The sequence below is a fragment of the Solanum dulcamara genome, chromosome 4 (assembly GCF_947179165.1).
Source record: "Solanum dulcamara chromosome 4, daSolDulc1.2, whole genome shotgun sequence".
Classification (NCBI taxonomy): Eukaryota; Viridiplantae; Streptophyta; class Magnoliopsida; order Solanales; family Solanaceae; genus Solanum; species Solanum dulcamara.
The window spans coordinates 15,870,559-15,882,575 of record NC_077240.1 but is presented as its reverse complement, the minus strand read 5'-3'; the positions used below and the strand labels follow the sequence as shown (position 1 = coordinate 15,882,575).

General features: G+C 33.7%; 1 protein-coding gene and 1 pseudogene across 2 annotated transcripts; both read left to right on the top strand.

Moving 5' to 3' along the window:
• The first annotated feature begins 1,004 nt into the window (after positions 1 to 1,004).
• On the top strand, positions 1,005 to 5,154 carry LOC129886597 (uncharacterized; annotated as a pseudogene).
• A 274-nt stretch (positions 5,155 to 5,428) lies between these two features.
• LOC129884748 (uncharacterized) lies at positions 5,429 to 10,446 on the top strand. 2 transcript variants are annotated; one of them, XM_055959032.1, is made up of 6 exons: positions 5,431 to 5,940; positions 6,910 to 7,069; positions 8,353 to 8,540; positions 9,070 to 9,193; positions 9,693 to 9,823; positions 10,104 to 10,446. In XM_055959032.1, the coding sequence occupies exons 1-6, from the start codon at positions 5,689 to 5,691 to the stop codon at positions 10,239 to 10,241; spliced, it is 993 nt and encodes a 330-aa protein (XP_055815007.1). In that variant the 5' UTR covers positions 5,431 to 5,688; the 3' UTR covers positions 10,242 to 10,446. The 2 variants fall into 2 exon arrangements, with proteins under 2 accessions (XP_055815008.1, XP_055815007.1); XM_055959033.1 differs by lacking the exons at positions 9,693 to 9,823; positions 10,104 to 10,446 and adding an exon at positions 9,467 to 9,662 and having other exon boundaries at positions 5,429 to 5,940.
• The last annotated feature ends 1,571 nt before the right edge of the window (positions 10,447 to 12,017 follow it).

Here is a 12,017-nt window from a genome sequence, read left to right as displayed (position 1 = left end):
ACGAAAAAGGACCGCAAAAAAAGAAATTTTATTTTAGACGGTTTATAAGTTTAAATTTGCTTATAGATTAGAAAAAACAAAATAGGTGCAATCTAACTTTTTTTTTTGATTTATAAGTTGTTTTCAACCTATAAGCTGTTTAAAATAAGTTCATCCAAGCAAATCTAATTATTTATTAGTACTTATTTTAAGCACAAAATAATTTTAAGTTGATTAATTAAATACTTAAAAAACTGAAAACAGCTTATAAGTTAATCCAAAAGGATGTATTGAAAATGGCTCATCCACCTTATATATATATATATATATATATATATAAAAATCATCCATTTGATCTATAAATACCCTTTAATATTTTCTTTTGGTCTATAAATGTCTTTTAACATTTTCTTTTGGTTCATATATATGTCTAAGATTAAGATTATTAAAAAAACTTTAAAATAACTATGTCACACATTATAAGCTCGACACGTATAATTCTCAAAATTACAAATTTTAGACACACATTTTTAATCTTGCGAATTAATATTTGAATTTAACTTTTGACTTATTTTTATCATTTTAATCTAAAATAAATATTTATAAATATTTTTTTAATTTATCCAAAAATTCTAAAAGTACTTAGAAATTGTTTTAGCTTAAAAACATCTGAAATAAATCAATTCAAACATGTCTGTTTGAATTGACTTATTTCAAGTTTTTTTAAATCAAAATAAATTTTAAGCAATCTTATAGTATTCGGATAAAATAAAAAATACTTATAAACACTTATTTTCAATCTAAAATATCAAAAATAAGCCATAACTTTCAATTTATAAATCAAAAGTGAAAAATCAATCCAAACAGATATTTTTTTCAATGCTTTTTCAAAGATCATAGCACAATTGACCTTTTCTGAGACAGTCTAACCCATCGACTAACCCGAATAGCAAAAGGATCGGGTCTTATTATCCGAATAACTCAAATTCTTTTCTGCGGGTGATTTGAATGTTTGATCAGTGTCAGTCAGGTGCAGCAATTTTTGGGTAGACTGCGAATTTTATGAACAATATCAGCATTCCCAAAATCAAACCCTAATTGGCTCAAACATTTTTTTTTGTGAGTGTAATCCAAAGCTGCGAAAAGGAAGAAACTTTCCAATTCTTGTGTTTTACTGACTTACCAAAAATTATAATGATTCCAGATAGAGTCGTGGACAACATGAATTCGTTGTTCATTTGTGTTTTGAGTATAATAATGCTGATTTAGTTTCTGGGTTTCCAAAATCTTGATTCCTTACCACAACAAATGTACTGGATTGTCCTAAAGTTTTGTTCTTTTGTTTATTTTGTTATTCATTTCTCTGTCCTTGAGAAATATTCTCTCTACCTCTCAAGCTAAGGTTTGCGTACATGTTACCCTTTCCCGACCCCAATTGTGGATTACACTGGATATGTTGTTGTTGTAGTTATTCATTTCTTATGTGTATTTATGAGTTTTAGCCATAGGAAGGTAACCAGAGTTTTAGGCTTTCTGTGTGGTCATTTTCTACCAGTTGTAGAATTTCTTTTTGTTTATAAACATTAGAATTTCTTTTTGTTTATAAACATTCTCTTGGTGTACACTATACAACAATAAAATTTCGCTGATTCATTGAGGAAAAGAAGTGAGAACAAGACTGGAAAATGGAAATGCAGCTAAGATTGAAGGCCTTTGATTGTCTTTTGGAAGCTTTAAACATTCAACTTTACTAGAACAATAAGAGAAATAAAATGAAACTGATTATCCATCTTAACATAATCTCTTCTCATAAGAGATGCATTTTCACATGACCATAAATTATTCGATATAGGATCAAGTTTGGTGATTGAGCATCACAGATCAATCATTGTAATGGAAGCTCAAGTTTGACATGTGTTGTATTTGCTGGCATGCTTGTGTTTATGTTTTTCCGACATTGTTCAGGCTTGAACTGGAAAATGTTGATGGGACATGCAGAAGGGGTTCCAAAACTGGGTTGGTCGACAAAGTTGTTACTTTCTGACCCTGAATCAGAGTCAGATGGAGATGAAGAAGCTGATACTCCTGAGAAGATAATATGGCTTCTTTTGATGAACTTGGAGCGAAAAGTGTTCAGTATGACACTATAATATGGCTCTCTTTATCGTTGCTTCTGGTTTTAGCTTGGGGAATTGGAATACTTATGTTACTCTATCTGCCCATACAAAGATATGTGCTTAAAAAGGAAATTTCATCACACAAACTTTACGTTACTTCAGATGAAATAGTTTACAAGGTATGCATAGCTTGATCAAGTCGTGCTGTTTTCTTGAAACAATATAGAGCTGATACATCTGCTTTTTGTGTCAATTGTAGGTTTCAAGAGCTTCATTCATACCATTTTGGAAAGACATAAAATTTGAAAAGCATGTTCCTCTTCCTTTAGTGATAGATATCATTATTGAGCAAGGGTTAACTGCAACTTTTCATATCCTGTATCTTTTAAAATTCTTCTATTGTTGTTTTGTACCACCTCATTTCAAATTTTTGCATTGATTGGCCATCCATTGATAATGAGGTCGTACTGTTGGAATGTTAAGCTGGACACAAAGCAATCAACTACTCCTCAATTCCGAAATAGAGAGCAAACTTTCAAATGCTTTTTATGTTCCTATTAAAAGTTGGAGTTATCCATCAAGACTTGTGGGCTAAATTCTAAATGTTTTATATAATACTACGTTCCAGTCTCATTGAATGCTTTGCCCTGCTAGTGGCTTCTATTATCTATATATAGCCAAAGCACATAATTACCTGTCTTCCCTTTCCCTCAAAACTTTTAGACGTGTTATGGAGCAACAACTTCTCAATCTGTTGCTTCTGGCAAATTTTACAATCTCATGAACATCTATTAGTAATTCATGTAAATTATATATCCCTATTCAACTTTCATATTTTGGATAAGCAGATCCTTGTTTCCACATCTTTGAGAAACAATTTAAACTTGTCATTACGAGTTTCACATGAGCTGTGCTTCTGTATGTCTTTCTCTGATGTAAAGAGCAGTAGAGATGGTATAGTATCCAATCAGATTTTTTTTCTTTAAAGACAAAGGAGAATTTTACTTGACGGCCTTGTGGTGTATAAAGTAGGTAATTGACTCTTTACAACAAGAATAAACATTTTCTTAGAATTTTGAGTAGGAAGAAATGGAAAGCAAGTTTAGACATGAGCAGATGGGTGTTATGCATACCATAATGCAACTAATAGGCACTAGCTTGGCAATTCTCTTCCTGTTCATAACAGTCAATATTACTTTCACCTGTGTGTGTTCTTTTTCACATTCATTATCTTGTTGAACTCCATTCATTTAAATAATTTCTCTTTTGTTCTTTCAATTGTTTTACTTGATAAAGTTTTTTTTTCCCCACTCTTTGACTCTTTGTAGTACCCTCATGAAGATCTCTTGTGCCCTATTGCTATTAAAACTGTACCAAATTAATTTTGTAGGTTGCTTGCAGTCAGTGTTTGGACTACACACCTTCAGAGTTGAAAGTATAGCACGTGGAAAAGCTGCACCAGTTGATGAACTACAGGTGCAAGGTGTGCAACCCTGGACTCCTAAGGAAGGTAGAATATCTGTTATGTCCTGTGAAACTTCCCCTTCTTTCTTTTTCTCCCTTTTGCGTTTGGGGTTTGTCACTCAATTTATTAGTTTCACTGCTCTCCAATTTTACTTTTTGTGGGCTCCTTGGCAGACGAGAACATTGATGATTCTGAAGTGCCAAGTGTCATTACATTATTTTCAGGTCATCATAAATGAAGCATCAAAGGTATACATGTCGGAAGGAGTTGGAGATTTGTGGTTCAAGGTGGTGATGGTGCTCCATCTGTTTTGAGATCACCATCTAAAGTTTCAAGGGTAAGAACGATATTCCAACATTTTAGCCTAAATCAGATCCTTAGAAGTCGCGTCTCTGTATTTCTTTTTGTCACCAATAAATATTTCCCATGGGGTCTTTTTGGGATGTTGTAGTACCAGGTTGGTTTCAGAAGGCCAGTTTGTTTTAATTTATTGCTATGGACTTGATTCATCAAAAGAAAAACAAGTTACTGCTATGCACTTAACTTCAGTTATGAAAATCTTAGACAATTTTTTTCTTTTGAATGTATGATAATAAAACACAAAGTTGTATTAAAATTCCTGATCATTATAATGTACTGCAGAAGGGAAGATTTGATTCTTTGTTTTGGGCAATTTTTGTGTGGAAAACATAATCAAGAAGCATAATGAAGCAGGGTCACCTTATCTTGTTCTTTCAAATGATGTCCTATTTGCCTATTGCATTTTATCTGAACTGATTAGACGCAAGCTCCAGAGTTCATGCATGTAGTAGAAGAACACAGTTTGATCTTACATCGATGATCCATCATTATTATGGATGGACGATGTAAATCAAGTCCTATCAAAATGCTTCTTTTTGCCTCATTTTATTTAATTATTTGAGCTTGCATCGATCTATTATGCAGCTGACGGGCTCCCCACGCCATGCTTCACTGGATCACAGGTGTTTTGTACCTTCTGATTTTCTGCTTCACAAGCTTGACGAAGTTAATAAATCAGTGAAGGTGAATACCCCGTCTATTGCTGATTATTGCTTTCTAAATACTTGGCATTTATCTCCTTGAATACTGTTTAAGTTTTTAAGATGTTCTGTTAGGCAAATGAACTGGTTATGATCTTATTAGAAACTGTGAACATAATAGCAATGAGTTAGAACTTCATTTCATTTTTACCATATTCTTCATGCCACATGATTTAAAACTCTCTCTCACGTAACAAATCTTCTCTTACATGACCAGAAAATTGAGTTGCTTATTGAGATGTGCCCAGCTACTCCAGGAAGCACAGCTAACCGAGTTTGATATATGCCTTGGTCTCAACTGCATCACCGCACTTATATGAGCCAGAAAAAGTTGCTCACCTAGAAACTCTATTGGTGGTCGATTTGTGCCTCGTTAGCTTTTCTTCGTTAGAGAGGTCTTCCCAACAGTCTTGGTCAATGAATATATCTAGTGGGACATTTGAAACATGAGCCTACATCAAAGTTTTTTGTTCATTTCTTTCGTTGTATTTGCAGAGAGACTGAATTTGTTATAAATTATACTATAAAAGTTCATACGCTGTTTGTTATATCATTTTAGAAATTGTTCTTTACTAGGAGTATCTACCAACTCTTTCCAATGTTTATGTGGGATCATGAAGATGGTATATTTTCTATATTTGTAAACTATTTATTTAAAGCATATGTATCAACTTCAGTAAAAACTGCAAAATTCGTGTGTAGTTGGCCAACTTATATTGTTGTGCAATACACAACATTTTAAACCTTGTTTGGATGGTTGTTGCACATAAATTGTTTTGTAATGTACTGTATCATTTTTCACGGTTTCACAATACAATACGCCTAACTTACATTTTTAACAACAAATAGGTTGACACTTTTCATTATTATGTAAAACCAAAGATATAACCAGAAATTTTGAGGAGAAAAAAAAAAAAACGAACCACCAAGATCTCAGCTTGTCAACCGGCAAGCTGCAGTCCAGCAATCTGTAACTCTCAGTAGGCACAGCAGACTCCTTGGCCCCATAAGAAGTGCATTTGCTTTTCTAAGATACGATAGGAGAAATCAGCTGGGAAGCTAAGAGATGTCAGAGAAATTGAAAATGAGCACCAAGAAGATATTAATAGTTGGTGGCACGGGCTACTTGGGGCAGCATCTTCTGCAAGAATTCACGGCTATCCAAGATACTCTTCGATATGCTCTCTCGTTAGCCTTTACCTACCACACCAATCCCCCGCCTGAGCACCTTTTGAAAGCCATTCCTCATGCCCTACGCTTCCATGTAGATTTACGAACCGGCAATGGCTTTGATGACATCTCACAAAATTTTGGTCAGGTATGAATTTTACACTACAAAGTTACTAAAGATTCCATCTTTCTCGTTTTGGGTCTTGAAGAATTGCAATTGTTTTGCTTGCATTTTTCATTTTTGGTGATTGAAATAGCATCTCACAAAATGTTGGTTAGGTTTGGTCGGGGCTCAAGTGTAAAACATATGGTTCAATGCACGAAATAAGTACAAATAATAGATTATAAACCCATAAATCAAATGGGTTGTTGTAGAATTTCAAACTCAGAACTCATAATCCTAAAGATTCCATTTTTTGATTGTGGGTCTTGAAGATAACATTTTTCTGTTTTTCACTTCTATTTTGGTGATTGAGATATGCATCTCAGAAAATTTTGGTTTGTATTACTGTGGAAACTTAACTAAATATTCCATTTTTCTTTTGTCCCTCTTAAAGATGTACTACATTTTTTTAGTTATCCAATAACTGTGTAGGTGATTGAATTGTTCTATAGATTCCATTTTTCATTTTGTGGGTCTTCAAGAATTACTTTTGCAGTGTGGATTTGAATTTTTAACTGTTTTGTAGATGTTTACTATGTCCAGTTCTTTAGTTTTATACACTCGGTTATGTACAACTTTTCTTTCTGAGAGTTTGGGATTCTACATAACAGAGTCTCCATTGGTGTTGTTCTTATTCCATCTAATATGCAGTCTGCTGAGGCGGATCTGATATATAAGCTGAGGATGCAGTGTCTTACACTCGGTCTACATATATGTATATAAAGTTTGATGAAAGTTTTAAATATTATATTTAATAAGATAATTCTTATTTGCCTCTATTGATATCACTCAGTGCTGTTGAATTTATCTAGGTGTAGTCTTTGCTGACTGTTTGTTGTCATCTTAGATAAATACCTAAAGTTGCTGGTGGATTGTATAGTAGGTCAAAATTATTACTATACAGTTAAAACGTCCATCATAGCTAATACCAAGCTTTGTAATGTGGATGTGCAGCCTGATGTTGTGGTTAATTGTGCTGCACTTTCTGTTCCACGTGCCTGTGAAGTGGATCCTACTGCTGCCATGGCTATTAATGTGCCTTCTGTTCTTGTCAAATGGTTGTCAAAATTTAGCAATGGCGGTACTCTTCTGATTCACTTGTCTACTGATCAAGGTAAGACACGTGGAAGTCATTGTAGTGACAATAGTTAATTTTTCATAGAAGTTTGGAGTTTCTTGCTTCTGTCTTGAGCTGATTATGCTTCTTATGCTAACTATGTTGGTTTCTATGAGGGAGGAGAATGGTAAAAAGTTGATTTACTTTCATTGGTAGGGTTTGGTCATTGTTTCACTTATTTGGTACAGTTGGAAAAAAAGTAAAATGGATGTAATTCCTTCCTTTGTAGAACTTCTGGGATTGAAAAGTTGCATAGCTGAGTACGCAAGTAGTCCTCAGTTATTGCCATACTCCACTTCTACTTGGTTACCTGACAGTCAATTCTTCCCTCATCTTACAACTCTGTTTCAATGTTGCTTTGGAGCCTTTGAATCCGTCTCCACTGATATAACAGATTCTCCTTTTTCTTTTGTTAAAAAAAGGATCACCTATTTCATCAGATGTTAAAGTTTATCCACTCTCTAAACTTTTGAGTTAGATGCAAAGATGCAAATTTTGGCATTGCTTGACAATTGATATAGCACTTTGCTAGTTTTATTTGTTGTTAAGTTGCACATTCTTCAAGATATAGCTCATGGGCAATGAGGTGAACATCTTAGAGCTTTTGTGCCTGCATGGAAGCGCTGCCTAAGAGAGATCTTGCGCCTAATCTGCCCTGCACCTAGATTCATGGCTTAAGCGCACCTCACTTAAATCTTTAACATCACTGGCAATCAGTATCATAGGAGCCAAACTCTATATACTTATTAACTCCTTGTGTTACCTCTGAAATTCCTTCCTAAGAAACTAATTCTGGAACAAGGATGAACTGGTCCTTCTAACACATGGGTAATTTTTTTAATATAAAGGAAATGGCAATAGGTTTATGGTATTTAGAAGTTTTTGTAACTCCTTCAGGCAGATAAAGGTAAGATGCTTAAAATTAATAGACACTTGGATGAGGAAGATACTGACTTAAATTCCTGGTGCATAAAATTTTGAGAAATAGGATGTTAGCTTCTGTTCACCAATTTCCCTGATGTGTTTGCTGGTGAATGCTTCATATTATTTATTTGGCAGTATTCCTTTCCATGAAAAGATTTGATGAAGCTGTTTACAACCTTAGCATCTGTAGATCAAGCTCTCTCACCTGTGATATAATTTTTATCAAATTGTTGAATGTTCTCATGTGGCTGGATGAACAATCATTTAACTTTTGAATGTTCTCATGAATCATGACTTTTGACTGATGCAAACAATTTTCTTGAGACCAGGTGAAACTAATTAGACTTTTATCTCAGTTTATGAAGGGACCAAATCCTTCTACAAGGAAGATGATGAGACCCTTCCTGTGAATGTTTATGGAAGATCAAAGGTAGCAGCAGAGCAATTTATATCTGCAAATTACTCAAATTTTGCAATTTTGAGGAGCAGTATTATTTATGGACCTCAGACTGTCTCTCCTGTCCCAAAATCACTTCCAGTTCAGGTGAATACAATGAACTTCACCTTGTTCTTGCATTTGTCCAACTTCATTATAGAGTTGTTGTTGTTCAGTAGAATGTGGGGGGGCTATAGTAGTCTCCATGCTTTTTCTTTTGTGTGATTTGGAATTTAAACACTATATATCTTCTTTTGAAGCTTAACCTAATCACTTCATATTATGCTAAGCTTTCCTTTAGTGCACTGGGCTGCCCCCCCTTTTTTTTTTCTTTTCAAGCTTGCAAGTTATATTTGGTGCTCTATATGCGATTACTATTGAATTCCATCTATTTTTCCCCTACTTTTGGACTCAATGGTCATATCATGGGGGTGAGTGGCTCTATTGAGCTTTATAATAGATAGTACTGTTATTTCATCAAACTGAACATAAGTTTGAATACATACTCATGATTCTATTATGGTACAACATCAATAAAAACTGCAATCTAAATCCCAAGCAGTTCCATTATGATATATGGCATTAACTTACTCGACTACTGGGCTTTGAGCTGATGCTTCACATGAAAATCATGCAGTGGATGGATAGTGTTCTTGCAAAGGGAGAAGCCATGGATTTTTTTCACGATGAGTTCCGTTGTCCTGTCTATATTAAGGATCTTGTGACTATCGTATGGACACTAACAAGCAGATGGATCTCAGGTCAGACATGCTTTGACTCTCAAGACTGATTTGCCTTGATCAAAGTAACACAACTTTTTGACAACCCATTGTCTGTATTAACAAATATGTGATACTTATTTCTTCAGTTTCTTTTTTACATGTATGCATTATGTTACTGAAATTTCACTGTGATCTTCTAGGATTGGTTCTTTGTTTGTGTTAGTTTTCCACATATTCAATCCAACCTTTCTTGTTGCATGATGATTTGATTCTTTTGAAATATATGATTGAGTTAACTGGAATATTATCCAGAACAAATAATTCAGCTCAGTGTTCAATGTGGTGACTCACTATGACTCAAGAAAAGTTCTACAACGCGACTCTATCAATGCTAACAACCGGTTTATATTTAAAGATATGTCTAACTTTTTTCCTTTTAAAGCCTTCTAGTAAAGTTTGTGATACAATTTACCTGATTTCTCTCTCTCCTTGACCTTTTGAATTTTATCACATGATGATTGATGTGTGTTGTTTTCAGAGAGAGAGTCAATGCAGTTGCTTTTGAACGTGGGTGGACCTGATCGAGTTTCCAGGGTTGAGATGGCTGAAGCTGTTGCTCATATTAGAGGTTATAATTTGTCATTGATCAAGTCAGTATCCTCATCAACTGTAAGTAACATTGGTTTAACATTACCCTGAGATTTGCATGCACGCGCACAAACAAATTTTCAGTAGTCTCTTTACTTTTCACATTTGCCTTCTAGATTCTGTTGTATCAAGCTGCCTCAATGGTAAAATACACGAGATTTCAATCTGCTTTCATTGTCCTTACCGAGCTCTGTTGTGTTACACTACAAGCACAAACAGTTCAACAAAAAGTATCTTCACTACTGCTTTTTTTCTTCAAACCAGATATACCTAACATGTGTGTATTATCTGAACTTTATAGGTTAACCGTGGCATTAAATCTCCAGCAGATATATCCATGGATATTACCAGATTGATTCAGACACTCAATATGTCACCAACCTCATTTAAGAATGGTGTTAAATTGACACTTGAAGCTGAATTTGCCTCTGTATCATAATAGTTTATGTCTTGCTCTTTGCCAGAATTCTCATCTTGCTGTGTATTTTAATTCCAGATTTACTTTTTGTCAAATTATGTTCGTTTTTTCAAAAATATAATTTGACTATACAATTTTACCAAAAGATTTTGGGACATTTGCACTAAAGGGTATGCCTAATAGTCAATAAAGTGAGTCAAAAATCACGAGGTTTCATGTTCAAATTCTAGTGGACCGAGTTACAAGTATTCCGTGGAATGAGTCAAGGTGCGCGCAAGCTATCTCAGACATTACAGTTATCAAAACATACTTAAGGCCGCCACCATTTCTTACTAAACACAATTTATCTCGGCTATCAAACACTGAATATAGAGCTTTGTGGGAGTAGGATCAAAAGAAAGTCAGGATATGGCAAAAGCATCTTTTTGAATCGAATGGACTTTTGAGAACAAACATCTACAGTATGTACGTGAAAGTTTAGCTTCAGAAACAAATGCAACATAAAATATCAAAGATCACAAAAGCTATATTTAATAGAATCTTAATTTTGTAGAAAGTTAAAAAGAACCGATGCACATGCATGCATTGGAGTATATTGACTACAAGCAGTGGCTTATATGTCTGGTCACAGTAATCACTGTCTTTGGTTCTAAGCATTTTCAAAAAGAATGATGTATATGATATATTCTATCTTATATGTCTCGAATTAGGACAATAATAGTGTGAAATCTCACCGGTGGAGTTTGATGAGGTTAGATGTAACCAGACCTTATTACTATCTTGTGGAGGTAGAATAATTATTTTCAAAAGACTCTAGAATCAAATAACAAAAAAATAGTGAAGACATTATAAATATTTGACGATATTTGATTGAAAATTAAATAAAAAGAGATTTGACTTTGAATTCTAAATTTGCCTAGAAGTAGTGAAGACATTACAAATATTTGACGATATTTGATTGTACGTCAAATAAAAAAGAGATTTTATTTTGAATTCTAAATTTGCCTAAAAAGAGTAGTCTGGTGCACTAAAACATTCATTATGCATGCGGGGTATAGAGAAAATCCGAACTACAATGGTTTATTGTATGCATCCTTATTCTATATTTCTGCGAGAGACTATTTTCACAACTTGAACCTGTGACCTCCTGGTCACATGATAACAACGTTACTAGTTATTCCAAAACTCCTCCTTCAAATTTGCCTAGTAATACGAAAAAATAAGAGTTGATTTCTCATATGGTCTAATATTTATCAGAAAATTACCTTCCTTCTTGATTCCAATTTTCTTCAATAAATAAAATATTTTTTGAGATAATAATTATTAGTTGAATATTGAACTCAGTGGCATCGAATCCGCTTAGATCTAGAAATGATCGTCTCATAAATTAACTCAAAAAAATTAAAATTAAAATCGTAAAAACGCCTGACCTGCTGAAAAAATAGAAATCCCATCAATGAAACAGTCAAAATGCGAAAGAATCAACACTTTACGCGGAGAACATTGAAATTAATGGTCATTTTCTTTTTAGAATCAATTCCAAATATCCAATTTTAATTCACTTATCAAAAAGAAATAAAATCAATTTCTGTTCCAAAATTTTCACTGATTTGGTTGCATGTACATGCCCACCATTCATAATATTTATGCTGCTTTATTCTTTGTTCTGTAAATAATATAGCAACTGCCTAACAAAATAGAATTATTCCATATGGTATAAAAAACTTTATTTAACATGATAAGAAACTTTATTTAATATTCGTTTGCTGATCAAAGGAAAACTCAAAAAAGAAAAAC